At 39.0% G+C, this 18,705-nt stretch overlaps 5 protein-coding genes across 7 annotated transcripts; 2 read left to right on the top strand and 3 right to left on the bottom strand.

The window, feature by feature from the left end:
* Positions 1-2,773: 2,773 nt before the first annotated feature.
* LOC17886261 (pentatricopeptide repeat-containing protein At3g26540) lies at positions 2,774-6,424 on the bottom strand. Of its 2 annotated transcripts, XM_023782773.1 has the most exons (5): positions 6,362-6,424; positions 3,845-6,147; positions 3,202-3,291; positions 3,035-3,100; positions 2,774-2,914 (listed from the first exon to the last, which is right to left on the bottom strand). In XM_023782773.1, the coding sequence occupies exon 2, from the start codon at positions 6,134-6,136 to the stop codon at positions 4,055-4,057; it is 2,082 nt and encodes a 693-aa protein (XP_023638541.1). In that variant the 5' UTR covers positions 6,137-6,147; positions 6,362-6,424; the 3' UTR covers positions 2,774-2,914; positions 3,035-3,100; positions 3,202-3,291; positions 3,845-4,054. The 2 variants fall into 2 exon arrangements, with proteins under 2 accessions (XP_023638541.1, XP_006290673.1); XM_006290611.2 differs by having other exon boundaries at positions 2,833-3,100.
* Positions 6,425-6,682: 258 nt separating this feature from the next.
* Positions 6,683-8,804, bottom strand: LOC17885145. The gene has a single exon (XM_006292381.2). The coding sequence runs from the start codon at positions 8,798-8,800 to the stop codon at positions 6,695-6,697; it is 2,106 nt and encodes a 701-aa protein (XP_006292443.2). The 5' UTR covers positions 8,801-8,804; the 3' UTR covers positions 6,683-6,694.
* A 335-nt stretch (positions 8,805-9,139) lies between these two features.
* On the bottom strand, positions 9,140-13,122 carry LOC17887139 (probable pre-mRNA-splicing factor ATP-dependent RNA helicase DEAH5). The gene is made up of 2 exons (XM_006290192.2): positions 9,883-13,122; positions 9,140-9,787 (listed from the first exon to the last, which is right to left on the bottom strand). The coding sequence occupies exons 1-2, from the start codon at positions 13,011-13,013 to the stop codon at positions 9,394-9,396; spliced, it is 3,525 nt and encodes a 1,174-aa protein (XP_006290254.1). The 5' UTR covers positions 13,014-13,122; the 3' UTR covers positions 9,140-9,393.
* A 519-nt stretch (positions 13,123-13,641) lies between these two features.
* On the top strand, positions 13,642-16,199 carry LOC17887400 (inorganic phosphate transporter 2-1, chloroplastic). 2 transcript variants are annotated; one of them, XM_023782457.1, is made up of 4 exons: positions 13,642-13,982; positions 14,065-14,816; positions 14,952-15,143; positions 15,223-16,199. In XM_023782457.1, exons 1-4 carry the CDS (start codon positions 13,907-13,909, stop codon positions 16,039-16,041), a joined length of 1,839 nt encoding a protein of 612 aa, XP_023638225.1. In that variant the 5' UTR covers positions 13,642-13,906; the 3' UTR covers positions 16,042-16,199. The 2 variants fall into 2 exon arrangements, with proteins under 2 accessions (XP_023638225.1, XP_006290778.1); XM_006290716.2 differs by having other exon boundaries at positions 13,643-14,816.
* A 393-nt stretch (positions 16,200-16,592) lies between these two features.
* Positions 16,593-18,285, top strand: LOC17886533 (MAP7 domain-containing protein 2). The gene is made up of 4 exons (XM_006291354.2): positions 16,593-17,109; positions 17,304-17,456; positions 17,545-17,750; positions 17,867-18,285. The coding sequence occupies exons 1-4, from the start codon at positions 16,627-16,629 to the stop codon at positions 18,072-18,074; spliced, it is 1,050 nt and encodes a 349-aa protein (XP_006291416.1). The 5' UTR covers positions 16,593-16,626; the 3' UTR covers positions 18,075-18,285.
* The last annotated feature ends 420 nt before the right edge of the window (positions 18,286-18,705 follow it).

Raw genomic sequence — 18,705 nt, forward strand, 5'->3', positions numbered from 1 at the left:
TTTAGTGTAGTAGGTATTTATATAGCTAGCCAAGTCCCAAGTGTGATCAAATCCATTTCTTGTCAAATAAACGATTTATTTTATTTTATTTTACAGGGTGTTAAAACTAGAGTACGTATGTGGAATTTAATTGTGATAAAAAGGTATTTTATCCATAATTTATCGCTTTTTTTTCTTGGCGTTTTAACTTGAAAAAAGAAAACTAATATTAATTACATTATACAGAGTTTAAATTATAGTATATGTGAGCCAGTCAAGTATTTATATAGAATACAATCTTTTTTTTGAAAAATCCTAAACATATACTATATTGAATTTGTCTAAGATAGGCATGTATTACCAATTAGATTCGATTCTGAAATAGTCAAATATACATACACCTATCTGCATAATATACATTACCAAATTAGAAAAATGGTATTTACAGTATTTTATAATTAATAAATAAATTATCTGATAGATGTTGAAAATGAAATGGGAGTGGTTTAATAAAATGCCAAATTGATGTAAAAAAAAATAAAAATTAAAGAGCTAATTAGATTGAGGGGTTTAGCAAGAACTTGCGGTCGAACCAGACAAAATAAAAACCGGTTAGTAACGAACCGAGACGGTTAGGGATAAAAAGACGTCACATGGGTGGGGTTAGTTTGATCACGTGTCGGTCGGGATAAGGTTTAGAGAGTGAGTGAATGGATTACAGCTGGATTTGTCAATGACCAATCACAAGTGCCAGCCTGTCCTTACCCTCTTCCACTTTTATGACCTTTCTTTCTTTTTTTTTTTTTTGCTCCCATAATTTATTTTTTTCATTTCTTCTAAATTTTCTGGCCTAAAATTTTTCATTATAACTTTTTTCGATTTTTGTCTTAAACAGGAGATTCCTAAGTTTCTAATTTATGGTTTCAAAAACTCCACATAAATCATATATTTCTTGCGGTTTAATTTAGTTTTGTGATTCGTAATGTTTGATTAAAAAAACAACAGGTGGAAGTGTAAATAATTAAAATCAATATAGAATAACAGAAGGAAATTTATATATAAAATATAAGAAAAATTATTACATATCCTAGTTTTATAGGGGTTATTGTTGATTTGAGCATTTGTTGGGACAAAACTTTCATTCAAGGATTTTTATCCATGCTTATAGAATTAGGCATTTTAAACTATAGGAAGAAATATCGATCTTGTAATTAACTTTAGTTTTATATTGTCTTTTGATTAGTTAAAACTTTAGACAACGATCGAATTTAACATCAAGAGTACTATTTTCTTGAAAACAAAACATGATAATTCACTGTTGTCAAATCAAGCTAATTATTATACAAGAACAGAATAATGTGGACAGGTCCGTGAATCTTTTTTTCTCCATTATCGCCGGCCTGACACCATGGCCGGTGGGGATATTGGACCTATCAAGTTCTCATGATCATACATTAACATTATAAATAATTGAATAAGATTTATATGCTGAATTTTGGTAACAAAAAAAAGAAAAAGAAACATAGGATTAGATGGTTGTTGTGGTTAAGGGGGAGAAGTTCGTATTGTATTTACTATTCACGAATCATATATGTAGTGGTACAAATTATAACTATTATGATAGAAAACCTAAAATATTAATAGAATCATTTTGTAATTTATTCGATTACAAAAACAATCTATGTCCAATAAAAATTTAACTCGCTCAAGTAAAACCCTAAACACCATGCACCAAAAATATGTATATTTTCATAATTCTATATCACTATTACACTATATGCTCTATTAATAGTTACAAGGCTCCATAAAATAGTAGAATTTGTCTTGATGCAACGATTGACCAAAATAATACTACCATTTCGTTACAGAACCGAGAAGAAGAATATGCTTTTAGGATATGGCTTAGCCAAACTTATTCTTTCGTTAATTATGCATAACAAACAGATTAGTTCAAACAATATAAAAACTATATGAGAGCATCTAATCATTTGATGAAACTTTTTTAATACGTCCGTAAGCTAATAAACACAAGAGAAATAATAAAAAAAATGTCACGGTCGCGACTACGTGCACCACGTGTAAGTGTACATATTTTGGATTCTTTAAAGTTTTAGATAGGGCTACTTTAGAAAAACTATTGAGTTTTATAGACACGAGAAATGGCGTAGAAGTGCTCTTTGTCTTTTGGTCGACTAGAAACATTGTTTGGAGTTTTTAAAAATGGTTTATAAATAGTACTATATGATTTTCTTATCAATCATTGATACACGAAATTTCAACGTTCATATGTATAGTACATGTTGAGTTGAGTCTACTTTTATAAGATGGTGAACATAATAATGCAATGCAATATGCGACAACACAAATTGTTTTCTTCCGCAACAAAAGTTACTTTCTTAAACTATCTTTTACCATCGTCGACGTTATGTATTATGGTATGGTTTAACAAATCTAGTTTAGAAGAAACAAAAGCAAGGCGAAACAATAATACTACTAATGTCCAAAGAGATAAGGTTTACGTGTATTTCATATGTATACGTAATTAAGATTAGAATACTAAGAATGACTTGGTTATTGCGATCCATAATAGTAGGACCATATATGTATTATAAACAGCATTAGTCCAAAAGAAATGGTTAGTATGTTTTTGTCACTTCTCAATTTTAATTTATATGTAGACTTATTTAGTAGACTTAATTATTCCTTAATCTTTCATATGCTATAATGTTATTTCATTGCAAAATAATAAGTAGGTTATACAATATGCTCAATGAAAATTGTATAGCAGAAAAAATTGAATATTGTATAGCCGAATAAATTAAAACTAAATACATATACATCAAGAAACATGTAAGTGGGAAACTAATATGAAGCTCTAAACGTTCTAACTTTACAGCTGCTTTGTATACACATCTGAAATCTTTAAATTTCAAGACTGTGAAAGTGAAAAACAAAGATTAAACAAAACAAAACAATGGTGTTAAATTGGTCGCAGAAATGCGAAAAGTCAGAGATCAAGCTATAATTTATACATGAGAATGAATAACAACACTACCTTATGGTTGTGGAAGCTAAAACGTAAGCTTTGCTGTTTTAGCTTTTGCTTGGACATATCTGATCACTGATCACAAAAAGTTTAATATCTCAAACATCAAACTTCCATCTAACTTTTAAACACACAAAAAGCAGCTTCAGTACCATATCAGAGACTTGAAAGCTTACCATATCAGAGGGTCTACCACATTCCAAGCGAAAAGACTCAAAAGCTCTATTGCTCTGGCCTTTTTTGGGGTCAAGACATATCTTTTATACCTGATTTCAATTTGAACAGTTTAATGAATTTTGAGAAGCAAAAAATGACCAGATCGAAAACACTTCTGCTCATTCATCAACAGGTATCTTAATACCACTTACTTCAAATCAAGACACAAACATTCAAGCACGAGTTCAAATGCAGAAAGCCTTGTCACAATATAATATGCAAACTGATACTCGAGAAAAATCAGGTTCAAGAGAGTATAAAAGTCTAGTTTCACCTACACGGAAATAAAGTTCATCCTATTATAAGACACAATATTACGCAACGTATACTTCAATCATCAGTTCTATCACTGACTGGAACAACTACATAACGAAAGATGTTAAAAAAGGAAATTAGTGTTCACATAGTCGCCACCAATCGAGCACAAAGCACTACCTAGAAGTAGAACATAGAGTTACCAATGAATCAAACATCAAATAAGAGGAGAAACGAAATAATATGTGATCAATGAATACAAATGGAGAGAACTGCAGGTGCACACACACTCACATAGAAGTCCAAGAAATGCAATTGAAAAAAGAAGAGTTGAGAATTTTTGATTACCTTCTGAAGAAACATATGATTTATAGAGTCAGGTTAGACTAATGTTGTCTCTCTTATCAGTTCACTTCCTGTTTCAACTGCTTCGTTCCCGTTGCTCTTCCTGGTCTTCAAAAGCCCACAGATTTCAATCCTTCTATATGCATATGCTCCGATATGACTGCAGGAAACGGTTTCCTTGTTTCAGTTATACATTGTGGCTGAAGGTGATGATCAATCATGAAGCCGTTTAGCAGCCCATGCTCCTAACTTTTTCCAGCCGTATCTTTGGCAAGCATCATATATCCTTGTTAACATTTGCTTGGGTGGATCAAAAGGCATCAAGAGGAGAAATTCTTCAAGGTGATGCAAGCATCCATACTTGCAGTAGAGTTCAACCATACAATCATAATGCTCAACCTGTGGTAATATAAGATATTTGGAGCTCATAGAACTGAAATACTGAAAGCCGAGTTCGACATGGCCTTCACGTATGCAAGCTTGTAAGATTCCCAGAAAGGTGACATGATCAGGCTTGATTCCTTCATCTTTCAAAAGCATGAACAACTCAAAGACCTCCTTGCTTCTTCCATTACGACAACATCCACGGATAATAGAGTTCCATAGAATCAAGTCCCGTGTAGCTGCCTCTTTGAATACTTCAATAGCATAGTCGAAACATCGGCATTTTGAATACATGTCCACCATAGCCCCCCTTATAACAACATCAATATTATAGCCATTTCTGATCAGGAACCCGTGGATTGCTTTGCCTAAATTTAAAGCAGGAATGTTTGCACAACCAGCTAAGAGCGTTGCGAGTGTGTATTTGCTAGGTTTGGCCTCCACTTGCATCCCTTCAAAGAAAGATAAAGCTTGTTCACTCCTGCCAACTCGAGCTACACCAGTCAATAAAGCATTCCATGAAACGTCATCCCTCAGTTCACTCATTTGGCGGAACCAAATATTGGCACTCTGCAAAGTACCACATTTTCCGTACATATCAAGAAGTGCATTGGCTACAATTACATTTGTATCATATCCATGTCGGTAAATAAAACCATGAGCTTGCTTCCCCATTTGAACATCTGATGTACCTGAGCAGACATTTAGGATCCAGACAAGAGTGACATTATCAATATCTTCGATCTCCTTGCGCATCAAAGTGAGAAAATCCAGTGCCTCATTCCATTCATGAGCACGTACATATCCACCCAACATTGCGTTCCATGAGACTATATTTCGTTCAGGCATCAGATCAAACAGCTCCCTTGCCTCTCTAGTTATACCACTCATTGCATATCCCGACATCGCTGAAGTCCAAGATTTTAAATCTTTTGATTTGGTTTGGTCAAATACTCTGCGAGCACTCTCCAATCTGTCACATTTTACATACATATCAAAGATGGAAGTAGAAACAACTGTATCTTCCACAACACTAATTTTGACAGCAATGGCGTGGATTACCTTTCCCACCTCAAGGGCCAAGGATCTTGAACAAGCTAACATAACACTAGAAACCGTGTGATTCAAAGGTCGAACATTCAACTCTAGCATCTTGAAGAACATTACCACTGCCTCATCATTAAAACCCATCTCAAGATACCGCCGCACAATCACATTCCATGAAACATCACTAGGGTTTTCAATCTCATCAAACACTCTTCTCGCATCACTCATAACCCGACACTTACCGTAAACATCAACAATCGACGTCTCCAAATCTACATTTCTCGAAAACCCATACTTGACCACAGCACAATGCAGCTGCCTCAATAATCTCAGGTCCAAGATTAACCCGCATGACTTAAAAACACCAGCAAAAGAAGTCTCCGTAGCTCTTACCCCATCCCTACTCATCCTACGAAACATACGAAACACCTCATCCGAGACACCGTTCTGCGCACAAGCAGTAATCACAGCGTTCCAAGACCCACCATCTCGTTCACGCATTTGCTCAAACAGTTCTTGTGCATCATCAACACACCCACATTTCCCATAAGCCTCAATAGCTCTGTTCCATAGAAAAATCGGAGGCAACGGAGAGAAAGTTACTAAATGGGATTGGACCTTACGGGCTTGCACAACAAGTGATTTCGAGGAACAACATCGGAAAAGACGCTCGTATAGCCAGTACGCAACTGGCTCTGGAGAAGCAAAGAGAACAGAGACAGCTTTCGATACACTGCCTCCTTCGAGGTGCTCAACAATTTGACGGGTCACTGTAAAATTGGGCCGTGTAGCGATAACACGCTTGTGGGTTTGATCTTGTTTGAAAAGACGGCCAACGGCAGAAGAAACTCCGGTCACTGCCATGGTTCATGATCCTGAAAGATTGAGACTTTAACGGATCATTGCAAGCTCTATGAATCATATATAACTTCTTTAAATTGAATAAAGTCGGAGACTTTCTGAATCCGAAGCAATCCAGAATTGAAGAACATATAACATCAATCTAGAATTGTAACAAAAGTTATGGACATTGAATCAAAATAAGAGAAAGAGACTGCTGCAACTATATCAGAAATTAAAATTATGTACCTTCATGTGTTACGTACATTGAAGAAGGAACAGACTCTAAACCCTGCAACCTAAAACCCCGAGACAACGAAGATTTAAACAGGGGACGAAAAGGAGTAAACGAAGAGGAGAGCGAAACAACGAAACGATGTCGTTTACTATATATGTATAAGGTTTTTTGGGCCTTAGACGGGCCGGGCTTGAGGATATTTTCTCACACTATATCATTGTGCCTAGTTCATGCAATGCCATGGTTCATGAATCTGACCACAAAGATCATCGTAACCAAAGATTTTATTAAACGGTAAAATAACAGAGGTTGTATAAAAAAAATACCTGAAACTATAACTCTGCTTAACTTGTTCGATGCTCAGCCACCATGTCGTTATATCCAATACAATCCCAAGAACAAAATATTGAATCGTAGCCTTTGAAAACTATTGGGAACTTACATCGTCGCATACATGCAGTGCATATTGGTCGAGAGAGTGAACTGTTGAGAAGAATCCTAACATCTGTCCATGTCGTACCTTCACTTCCTAGTGAGTGCTTAGAAAAAGAAACGTAATCTTTTACACTATGACCAGGCTTCATGTACATGTCTCTCCCAAGTAAGCATTCAACGTGAAGACTCGTTTGGCAGTAGTCATTGCATTTATAAAACCGTGTTTCTTTTCTTTCGTCCCACGGAGACTCTCTTTCTTTTACTTCTTCTATTTTGCCTTCACAAATCTCACACCAGTCTGGTTCATCACTTGCCTTTTTCCCATCACATATTCTAAGAAAATGACTGTCATGCTTGTACCTTACCTTGTATGGGAAGGTAACGCAACGAAAACATATAATGTAATCGCATTCCATGCAGTTTAGTTTTGAATAGCTTTTTCCTTTGCATATTTGACATCGTACCTTTCTCTCTAGCTCAGAAGCTAGGAACAAGGGATGTTTATGGCATTGATATTCAAAGGGTTCGGTAATTGAGGCGCACCTTAAGTCTAGCCGGAATCTTCTTTCTCCTATATGATGGTCATAGAAGAAGCCAGTACCGTTACGACCACAAACACAACAATGGTACATGCCTTCGTTGTTATTACCAAGCTCCTTTGTAGTAACATTTAGTGTAAGTGGATGTGGATGTAAGGGATGTCGTTTCATGCGTGGAGCATTTGCACAACTTTCATGGAGGATGAACTCACATTCCATGCATGAATAGAATTGACCTTCGTAGATTGGAAGAGCACACCCTCGACAATACTTGTTTTCATCGTAAACTCGGCTGGTCTCAAGTCGTAGATAGTGATTATGATACGGATGAAGTATTATTCCATCAGCTATCCTCAAAAATGGCTCACCATCATCTATTATATCTTCTTCTTCTGATACTCCTTTGAGTTCTTTTCCATCCCAAACATTTCTATGAAATGCGCATTTTGAATGAACAAAACAAGAATCACATTTCTTGCAAGAGTATGCTCCATAATTGTTGTCAACCTCTTGACGACACACTCCACAAGACAAGTTTCCATACGGTAGAGAAGAGGTAAAGGAGATACGGTGTTGGTGTCGAGATATTCTTATGACATGTGGGTAACCGATACAATCTTTATGAATGACGAAGACACATTGAATACATATGTATGTAGGATCAAGCTTCTTAACAAGAGAACAAATATTGCAAACTAAAGAAGCTTGTGTAGGGAAAAAAGTGAGAGGGTGAGGATGGCTTTTTGGATGGTCTAAAACGAAGGGTATCGGTTCCATTGCGCAAATCGGATCCATACTCAAATCACATGTCACACAATGATAAAACATGTTGGACACAAGTCTTCCACAACTAATGCACACCATATGCGTTGGATGGCTGTAAAGCCGAAGAGAATGAAAAGGATGGGAAGGGTGTTTAATCTCAAGAGGAGACTCTACACATTCTTTGTGAAACTTTTCTTCACATTCAAGACATGTGTAATACTTTACACTAAGCGTTTCCATTTGGCATGCACCACACTTAAACTCATGGCAATCAGGGTTTTTATTGTTGCACCAAAACAGAGGAAGTACAGGGAGCTTACAGGTAATACCATGGTGATGGTCGTAGTCAAGCAAAGATTCGCCTTGCTGATCACCGCTTCTTGTGTTTGGGAAGTTAGGGTAAGAATTGAATGGATGAAACTTGAAGAAATCAACACCATCAAAGTTCTTCTCTACTTTGAGCTTATGAGATCTTATACGAGCATTAGGACAGAAAAAATGAGGTAGGTGAGGGAGGTCTTCACCATTAGAATCCACAGCTAGAGCTTCAGTGGAGGAGGTTGGATGGTCTGTGTATATTAAATATGACTTTTCATCCATTTCCACTTTCCGGAATACACCCATGGAACTCATGGCTGCTACTACAATGAGAATTTGGATATTTTGTGATATTTTCCTTCTCACTCTCGCCTCAGTTGATCTTGAATACATAAAACTTGGGAATACAGCTAAGCTTGGTCTTTTTATATTCTTTGTTATAGAAAAGTTGTCAATAATTGAGTTCGAGTAGTTCCAAATTAATGAATTTTTAATACAGATTTTCGAATCAAAGTATAATTTTATTATTTATTGTCTTGGTAACCTGATAAGATCCCAAATTTGTTTTTTAGCGATCAGGGAAAGAGAAATTTTCTTAAAGTGAATAAAACTGATTCGTTATTTGTACGAAGACAAGGCATAGACCATCCAACTGCTCTACTACCATAGTTCTGAGCATCTGATTGACAAATCAAATAACTAGTCGCAGAAATGCCTAAACTCACATCATACTTCATCTATATCTCTCTAAAAGAGTGAATAATAAAACATACCTGCATGTTCTACACAGATTAACACAATCAACTTCAAGGAAAGATGAATTTTCCATACATGTCAAGAAAAAAACGATGGCTGCAGCTATATAATCTATGGCTCATCCATCACTTCTGTTAGCTTTCAATACATAAACAGAGTACATTTGAAGATGGCAAGCAAAAACAAGCGCAAGGATGAAGAATAGGTTTACCAAAAAAAGGAAAAATCTCTCAAGCACGTCTTTTGCTGAGACGCCATGAGTTAGGCTCGTGGTAACGGTCATACAAAGGCTCAATCCGTTCTTGGCGCTTGCGCTTGCTCATTTTCGTTGGGTCAGAGACTTTGAAGAATCTTGGAGCTAACTCAACAAGCCACTTTGGGTCAATCACTGTTACTTCCCTCATGTACTCTTTGGTCGTCATCACAAGATCGTGATATATAACCCAGTCTGGTTGTCTCTGGAACAGCGCGCTGCTCGGGTGAATATACACCGGTTGATTCTCCACCAGTGTCCTGTAACCTTCTTGTGGATCTTTTCTTGCTCCATGGAAGAAGAAGCCTGCCGTTATTGCTTTCCTTATCTTCGTGAAATTCTTCCCCGCACTTACCACATCTAGTTTATATCTGCAAACATACAAATCACGAGTTAAGAAATTGGACTTGGATTGTCACACATTATCAAAACAAGCTGAGCTCAATATTAGTTTAGTTATACTTACTTGTCCATAATGCTGAGAAGTTGTTTCCTTACGTCTTGAGCACGTCGTAACGATCTTGACTGTATGAAGTTTTCAAAACACCATGGACCTGAAAAGTTTTTTGCCTTCCAAGCCTCATATACAGCCAGCAATGTCAAGTGATCACCTTCAGGCTGGAAAAACTTTGCCCGTTTTTGGTCTGCTTGAGCTTGCTTCTCCCTTGGTCTATAGAATATGTTGCCTGTCTGGATCATAGCAATCATTGTTAAAATCTCATCGCTGCACCCGAGATCCACACTTGCTAGCAACATTTTAGAGAGCGGCGGTTCAAGAGGAAACTCCGCCATTTTTCTACCAAGCTTCGTCAACAAACCTTCCTCATCCAAAGCTCCCAGGCTGTACAACTGTTCCATTGCAGAGATCAATGCTTGTGGTTGAGGTGGATCCATGAAGTCAAATGATAACAGGTCGTTAATGCCCATGGCTTTCATGGTTAAAGTTGTCATTCCAAGATTGATTCTTTGAATTTCAGGGATTGATGTAGGAGGCATCTCATTACGATATGCACTCTCTGTGTAGAGACGGTAACATTTCCCGGGCCCAGTACGACCAGCACGTCCAGCTCTTTGCTTTGCCGATGCCTGTGAAATTGGAGTAATGACTAGCGATTCCAGCCCTTGCTTTGGATTATACACATTCTGCTTTGCAAACCCAGGATCAACAACATAGTATATACCATCTATTGTTAACGAAGCTTCTGCAATATTTGTAGCTACAACCACTTTCCGTTTACCAGGAGGGGGAGGATCAAAAATTCTAGACTGCATCTCACTAGGAAGGGCACTGTAAACTGGAAGTATGATAAGTTCAGGAACATTTTTACCTAGACCTTTCATTCTCTCGTACAGAGATTGACATGCAGAATCAATTTCTTCCTGTCCTGTCAAAAAGACGAGAATGTCACCCTCAGGTTCAGTCAAGTGAATCTGCAGAACTGTGATCAGGGCTGCATCCAAGTAATCTGTTTCTGGCTGTTTGGTATACAAAATCTCAACAGGAAAGGTTCTTCCAGGAATGGTAAAAATGTTGCAGTTGAAGAAATACCCAGAGAACTTTTCTGCATCCAACGTGGCAGACGTGACAATCAGACGAAGATCAAGACGACGTTTCATCAGCTTCTTTAGAAGACCAAACAGCACATCAGTGTGGATTGTCCGCTCATGAGCTTCATCAAGCATGATTACAGAATATTGAGAAAGGTTTTCATCTATCAAAATCTCCCTAAGAAGCATACCATCAGTCATGTACTTGATCACTGTGTCTGGTCCAGTACAATCCTCAAACCGAATCGCATACCCTACCTCCTCTCCTAAACGACAACCAAATTCCTCAGCTACTCTCTTAGCAACAGACATAGCAGCAACCCTACGAGGCTGAGTACACCCAATCTTTCCCTTTGTTGTGTAACCTGCTTCAGCAAGATATTGAGTTACCTGTGTTGTCTTTCCAGACCCAGTCTCACCAATGACCACCAAAACTTGATTATCATGCACAGCCTGTATAAGCTCTTTTTTTAACTTGTAAATCGGAAGGCTCTCCCTTTGTTCCTGAATAGAAAGCTTTGATCTCTGTCCAAAAGTTGGAGTTTTTCCAAAGGCATCCTTCTTCCACTCAGGCATGTCATAAGCTGATAACCCAACACCCCTAAGCTCTTGAGCCAGATGCCTTTCACCAGTTTCAGGCATAGGGTCTTCCCATGGACGATTCAGATCCTTGGGGATAGAGTCAAGCATTGTTCTTTGCTGCTGTTCTCTCATTTCTCTCCTCTCCTTGGTGAGGGCGGACTGAAGTGCAGCTGCGCGACTCAACGAACCCTCAGGATTTTTGAAGATCTTAACAGGAGACATGTCAACAGAGTACCTAGTTTGCCCTTGTAAGAAAGCAGGTTCGTCTTCATTCATCTCAATCTCAAGTTCTTCTTCAGCACCTTCCTCTTGATAAAGCATCCCATCTCCATCCTCATCATACATCGGAAACTCATCAACTTTCAAGACACCAGAAGCAATCAACTGCTTCGCTTCCCATCTCTCAGGAGAGCTCATCTTCTTCAACGGCCTGCGTGAAGGCGCAACATCATTCTCCTCCACAATCCGGATTCCAGAAATCCCAGTCTTCGTTACTTGTCCATCCTTTGTTCTATATGAAGGATTACTCCTGGATGAATCATCTTCATCTGAAGGCTTCCTCAGAGGAATCAAATCTTTTCCCGAATTCTGATCAACATCTCTCATAGAAAGACTATACTTATCATTCGTAATAGATATCACTTTCACATAAACCTCCATATCCCGTTTGACAAAATCCTTAGCCTTATCAACCCTTCTAGTAGCCATCTGAGAAACATGAACAAGACCTTCTTTTCCTCTAAACTTATCAAACTGAACAAAACATCCCGCATCCATAACCCTAGTAACCCTCCCTTTATATACCTGATACAACTCAGGCTCATTCGCAATCGCACCACCTCTATCTTCCTCCACATACTCATCCTTAGCACGTCTATCTCTACGCCTATCTTCCCCTTCATCATCACCACGACCTCTTTCTCTATGCCTCCTATCACTTCTTCTGTCATCTTCACCTTCCTCATCTCCACGGTATCTCTCTCTATCCCTATGTCGATCCCTTCTATCATCACGATTCCTATCTCTATCTCTATCCCTATCTCTACCAGAATCCCTCCGATCCCGTCCCCTCTCTCTATCCCTATTCCGATCCTCCTCTCTCCGACGCTCCTCAGCTTCTCTTTCAATCTCCTTCTCAAGCTCCTTAACTTTATCCTTAGTATCCTTAATCGCTAAACCTTTGAATTTAACATCCTCACCTTCATCTTTCTTCTTCTCAGACTTGGGCTTCGGAGGATAAATCGCGTGGATTACAGTTAACAACGACCGGACGAAGTAATCCGGCATCTCCGCACCTTCATCCTTAAGCTTCTTATCGAATTCATCTACAGTCTCAGAGTGACGACCGAGATCGATGATGAACTCTGCCAAAACTTTCTCCGCAGATCCTAGATGGGTTTCTAACTCGTTACAGACATTGGAGACGAGAGAGAGATGATTCAATTTGTTAAGCTCTTCTTTCTCCATACCCGAAATCGAAGCAACCACAAAAAGAGAATCGAAGAAGACGAACTAATCGATTTCTAGGGTTTGATTATTTTTTCGGGTCTGATAGAAGCAGAGAGTTCTGCTTTTACCGAAATAGTCTTAAAAGGATACGTTTTGGTTTTTAACATGCCTGTTATTATTTTTTTCTCCTCAAGTTTTTGTATTTGGGCCGATCCAAAACAACTTTTAAATCTAATGGGCATACAGTTGTCTTTCAAGCAGTTTACTATCGGGCATACAGTTGTCTTTCAAGCAAAATCTATTTCGGATTACCCAAAAATTTTACCCAAATTTTGTTAGAATTCAACTTTAATAGATTTCATGTATCATATAATGTTTTTTTCATTCGTGATGATTATCGTTTTTGTTGTAATTGATTTTAAGGAAATAAATCTTATTTTTGATGTATATATATTTTTTAAAAAATTCAAATTAGAAAAATCTCTTTATTAATTAATAATTATTAAAATATTTTTCCAGTCCCGACCTTATTAGTTTATAGAGGTTTATTGTAGATGTTATGGGATAGTGAGACTTGAGAATACACAAGTTAGCTGATTTTAAAATCTAATTCACGTGAATAATAGACATGATATAAAAAAGAATTGCATCTAATTCTCTCTTTTTTTTACTCCACATCCAAAGAACAAAATTCGCAAATCATTTCTTTTTCTCGTCTTTTACAAGTGGGCATTATTAGTGAGGATGTGAGGCCCAACCAAATAACATTCCACAAGAACCACACAAGTTCAAAAGTCTCACTCTTTAACACAAGAAACATCCAAACTCAATCCTCTCACCTCCACCTCACATTCCCCGGTGCCACCAACACTTACCCTTTCTCGTCTCTCCTGAAATCAAAAATTCCCATTATGCAAATCCTTTTTCATCATCATCAATATCATCACCATCTTCTTTCTCATCATCCATGGCCCATATCCCATCTATGTAGATTCTCATCTCTCTACCTTCTCCTCATTCTCACCTCTTGATTCCACATAACAATCTAATTCCTCTTCCTACTTTTCAGTCATGACTCTTCCTTATCGTTTCTCTTCGGTTAGAAACCACTCGCTGCTACTTAAGACTTCTCATCTCTGCACACCAAGATCAGCTCTTGGTTGTTTCTCTCCCAAGGAATCTCCTTTATTCAAGAAGAACACTGCTCTGTTCCTTTCTTCTCAGAAACACACTTCTCTTCCCCTGAAACTCGTCTGCCCTTTAGCTAGTTTCTCTTCTTATGCAGACTCTGAGGGAGAGGAGCAACACCATGCTGATCAACCAATACAGAATTCTCACGAATCTTCTGCCGATTCAAGCGGATCCGATGGGAAAGGTAATGCAGAAGCAACTGGAGACTTCTCTGGGATGGCTCAAGCCTTTCACATTTCGTCCACCACAGCTAGGGCAATCTCCATAGTCATTGCCTTTTCTGCTCTTTGTCTTCCACTCTTTATGAAGTCCCTGGGACAAGGACTGGCTCTCAAGACTAAGCTTCTCTCTTACGCAACACTGCTCTTTGGTTTCTACATGGCCTGGAACATCGGAGCTAATGATGTCGCCAATGCTATGGGAACTTCTGTTGGATCCGGAGCCCTCACAATACGACAAGCTGTGATGACGGCTGCAGTTCTTGAATTCTCAGGTGCTCTTTTGATGGGAACTCACGTGACTAGCACGATGCAGAAAGGGATTATCATGGCTAATGTGTTCCAAGGCAAAGATATGTTGCTCTTTGCTGGTCTCCTCTCTTCTTTGGCTGCAGCTGGGACTTGGTTACAGGTTCCAACTTATCTTTTGCTTATTCCTCACTAGCATCAAGAAAGGATTTAGTAAAGTTAGAACCTTTTTTTAGGATGGAATTTCCAAATGATAGAAACTAATAGAAAAACAATTGTGTGACTGTGAATTTAATAGGTGGCTTCTTACTATGGATGGCCAGTGTCAACAACTCACTGTATCGTCGGATCAATGGTTGGATTTGGGCTTGTCTATGGAGGAGCTGGTGCTGTTTTCTGGAGTTCTCTAGCTAAAGTTGCTTCATCTTGGGTTATCTCTCCTCTGTTAGGAGCTCTTGTGTCCTTCCTTGTTTACAAATGCATCAGGAGAGTAAGTGAAAACAAGAAACTAACTTTCGATTTCTGAAAGATCTCTGAAGTCATACTCAAGCTTCTTTGGTTCTGTGCAGTTTGTTTACAGTGCACCAAACCCCGGACAAGCAGCTGCAGCGGCTGCTCCTGTCGCTGTGTTTGTAGGTGTGGCTAGTATCTCCTCAGTCGCATTGCCTCTAAGTAAGATCTTTCCAATAGCATTATCACAAGCCTTAGCCTGTGGAGTAGCAGGAGCCATTGTCTTTGACAGAATCATCAGGAAACAACTTGGTCACCTCCTAGCTAAAACCAAGTCACCGGAAACATCTCAAAACACCCCCAAAGCTATCGGATTCCTCTCCGATATCGCAGGACCAACAGGTACACAGCTAGAGATAGTCTACGGAATCTTTGGCTATATGCAAGTTCTCTCCGCTTGCTTCATGTCATTCGCTCACGGAGGCAACGACGTTTCCAACGCAATCGGACCATTAGCCGCCGCATTAAGCATCCTCCAAAACGGAGCAGCTGCAGGAGGAGCTGAAATCGTGATCCCTATGGATGTTCTCGCTTGGGGAGGATTTGGAATCGTTGCTGGTCTTACAATGTGGGGATACAGAGTGATTGCAACTATAGGGAAGAAGATCACTGAACTTACACCGACAAGAGGATTCGCGGCGGAATTCGCCGCAGCGTCGGTGGTTCTGTTTGCTTCTAAGTTAGGACTTCCGATATCGGCGACACATACGCTCGTTGGAGCTGTGATGGGTGTTGGATTCGCTAGAGGGCTTAATAGTGTGAGAGCTGAGACTGTGAAAGAGATCGTTGCTTCGTGGCTTGTCACTATTCCCGTTGGTGCTACACTCGCCGTCATCTACACTTGGATCTTCACCAAGATCTTAGCTTTTGTGTTGTGAGTTTCTGCTTTGTCTTTTTTTTTGGTTTTGTGATACGAAGAACATGAAATTGATATTCTTCTATGTTGGATTTACTGATTCGAATTTGATAAACCCTAAAGTTATGATCTTTCGATTTAAATCTGAAGATTTTCACCCATCGGTGAAGTTTATATGTATCATCAAATCTCAAAGCTTCAAGCTTTCTTGTTCAGTGTTCTTTCTTGTCGTCAGAGTAAGCTCGGTGACGTTTTACTCCTATAAAAACGTCTCGATGTTGGTCACCTAATCGGAAAACGTCTCGGTGTTGGTCACTTAATCGTAAAAACGTCAAGACTATTAAAACGACATGGTTTTGTCCCTGTTGGAGTAAACGTGAGACGCGCGCATCTCTTGCTTTTCGTACACGCGTCCTCAAGGAAAGCTTGACATGATTTGCTTCTCGATGACCAAACTACCCTTACACGCATCGTCAGTTTGAGCCAACTCAAATTTGGAAAATGAGGGTATTTGGGTAAAATCAGTAATTTAGAAATATCTCTCTCTCCTTCTAAGCTAATCTGTTTCTCTGGTTCATACTTCTTCCTCGATTGTGGTGGCGCTCTCATGGCGGCGGTTATCGGAAACGTGGCGTTGTTACTCGACATTAACTCTCACCGTACGGTGGTAACTGATCGGAGAATCCGTTTAACGATGGTTGACGTTGTGCTGAATTTACAAAAGAGAGATTCGAACAGTCACGTTTCTCACTACGCGGCTCTCTCTACCAGTAAGCCTCTTGAATCTGACGGCGAGGCTAGGAATCGCCGGTTTTTAGCTCGCGGAAAGTCGAATTCCAGGGCAAACGCCGTCGATTACGACGACGCGGGATCCAGCGACGAGGAAAGCAGCGACGGTGGTGACGGCAATGAGAATGACGAGGAGGAAGCTAACGATAAGAAGAAGGAGATGAAGAGGAAAGCCAAGGAGTATCAGGATATGAAGGAGCTTGAAAGGAAAGCAGAGGAGTTACAGTATAAGATTGATGAAGAAGGAGATGACGATTCAGAGGAGAAGAAGAGGATGAGAGTGAAACGAGAACTCGAAAAGGTGCGTTTGTTTCGATTAAACTGAGACAAAATTTGAAAATTTCACATTCGTATTAGTTCTAAAGGCCTTAGCACCACTCTTAGATTAGTTTAGTTGATCTTAGTGAAGGCTATGTGAGATTTCACATTGGAATAGGCTAAGAAAATGAGTTATTGGTGAAATGATGTGCTTATGGAAGAGATTGGTGGGAGCAGGTAGCTCAGGAGCAAGCAGAGAGGAGAAGAACTGCGGAATTGATGTTTGAATTGGGTCAAAAGGCTTATGGTAAAGGCATGTATGGACGCGCCATCGAGTTTCTTGAAGGAGCTCTTACGATTATCCCAAGGCCAACACTCTTTGGTGGTGAGGTTGGTTGACAACACCAGTTTAGGTACTTGTTTTGGTTTTGAAATTGGTATGATTGCTAATGTTTTTACGGGGGATTGATTTGGCCAGATTCAAATTTGGTTAGCTATGGCATATGAGGCCAATAATCGCCACGCTGATTGCATTGATCTTTATCAGCAATTAGAGAAGAAACACCCGAGTCCTGGTATTCGTCGTCAAGCTTCTGAGCTTCGGTATATCTTGCAAGCTCCTAAGCTCAAGATATCTCAGGAGGAAATGGTTACTATTCCCATGATTGGTTCAAGTTACGACAGGTCATTCACTTAAGCTTACCTTCTTGTTTTGAGTCTTTTGACGATTGAATTCTCAGTTCTCATGGCTAATGCGTATATCGACATTGCCTGAAATAGTATTTGTGTTGTGTGCACAGCTATGCAGTGACATGGACTGACAAGGACAGGGATAAGGAGCGGCGAATGAATGAATCGACCACAAACCAGCTGAACTCGAGCGAAGACTTTCTAGGAAAGCTCTTGGTTTGGCGACCAACCGTTGGTATGGAAAAGAACAGAGTGTTTTGGCTTGCTTTGACACTGTGGTTCGGTTTGGTTGGAGCAGCACTCATCTTACAAAAATAAGTAGAAGACATGAAGAAAACGTTTTTCATCTCTTTCAATTATGGTTTGGTACCGTTTCTTCTACATGTCTTGAAATTATATTTTGATTTCATGTATAAATGTGTAATCAGCCGAAATCATATTTCATTGTATATAATGTATTTGATGGAAATATATAACTGTGTACTTGTGTTATGTGTTATTGATACGAAAGGATCCTCTATATGCTTCACTCAATGACCTATACACTTCGGTCTAAGCTTAAGCTTACTCAATGTGAGCAAATCTAGCTACATCAGTTCACTATAAACTTTGTAGTTCTCTCAGATCATACAACAATGAACAAGAGCCATAACAAGAGCCAATAAATCAAGAAGAAAATACAAGTTTGTCATGGATACAACAATGTGAAGACGGAGATGACGATTTATATCCAATACAAAATGAAATTAGTAAACCCTCTAATCCAAAAAGCTTCTCATTCTTCTTTTCAACAACTGAACCAGCTCCAATTTACCTCTAAACCAAGTCGACATCAAGCTCTTAAGATAAACCGGGATTGGATCATTCCTCTCAAAAGTTATCTATCTCTTTGTACTACGACTGCGTACGTAATTTGTAAATGGCATTGTCCTGACACTACTGATTGGTG

The sequence above is a fragment of the Capsella rubella genome, unplaced genomic scaffold, assembly GCF_000375325.1.
Source record: "Capsella rubella cultivar Monte Gargano unplaced genomic scaffold, Caprub1_0 scaffold_5, whole genome shotgun sequence".
Taxonomy (NCBI): Eukaryota; Viridiplantae; Streptophyta; class Magnoliopsida; order Brassicales; family Brassicaceae; genus Capsella; species Capsella rubella.

Excerpts from the sequence above, each read along its gene's own strand:
- LOC17886261 (XM_023782773.1), bottom strand. The coding sequence starts at position 6,136 with ATGGCAGTGACCGGAGTTTCTTCTGCCGTTGGCCGTCTTTTCAAACAA.
- LOC17887400 (XM_023782457.1), top strand. The coding sequence starts at position 13,907 with ATGCAAATCCTTTTTCATCATCATCAATATCATCACCATCTTCTTTCT. Across the intron at positions 13,983-14,064 it reads ATGGCCCATATCCCATCTAT|TCATGACTCTTCCTTATCGT; the intron begins GTAGATTCTCAT and ends CCTACTTTTCAG. Across the intron at positions 15,144-15,222 it reads TTTACAAATGCATCAGGAGA|TTTGTTTACAGTGCACCAAA; the intron begins GTAAGTGAAAAC and ends GGTTCTGTGCAG.
- LOC17885145 (XM_006292381.2), bottom strand. The coding sequence starts at position 8,800 with ATGTATTCAAGATCAACTGAGGCGAGAGTGAGAAGGAAAATATCACAA.
- LOC17886533 (XM_006291354.2), top strand. The coding sequence starts at position 16,627 with ATGGCGGCGGTTATCGGAAACGTGGCGTTGTTACTCGACATTAACTCT. Across the intron at positions 17,110-17,303 it reads TGAAACGAGAACTCGAAAAG|GTAGCTCAGGAGCAAGCAGA; the intron begins GTGCGTTTGTTT and ends TGGTGGGAGCAG. Across the intron at positions 17,751-17,866 it reads ATTGGTTCAAGTTACGACAG|CTATGCAGTGACATGGACTG; the intron begins GTCATTCACTTA and ends TTGTGTGCACAG.
- LOC17887139 (XM_006290192.2), bottom strand. The coding sequence starts at position 13,013 with ATGGAGAAAGAAGAGCTTAACAAATTGAATCATCTCTCTCTCGTCTCC. Across the intron at positions 9,788-9,882 it reads CTTCTCAGCATTATGGACAA|ATATAAACTAGATGTGGTAA; the intron begins GTAAGTATAACT and ends GTATGTTTGCAG.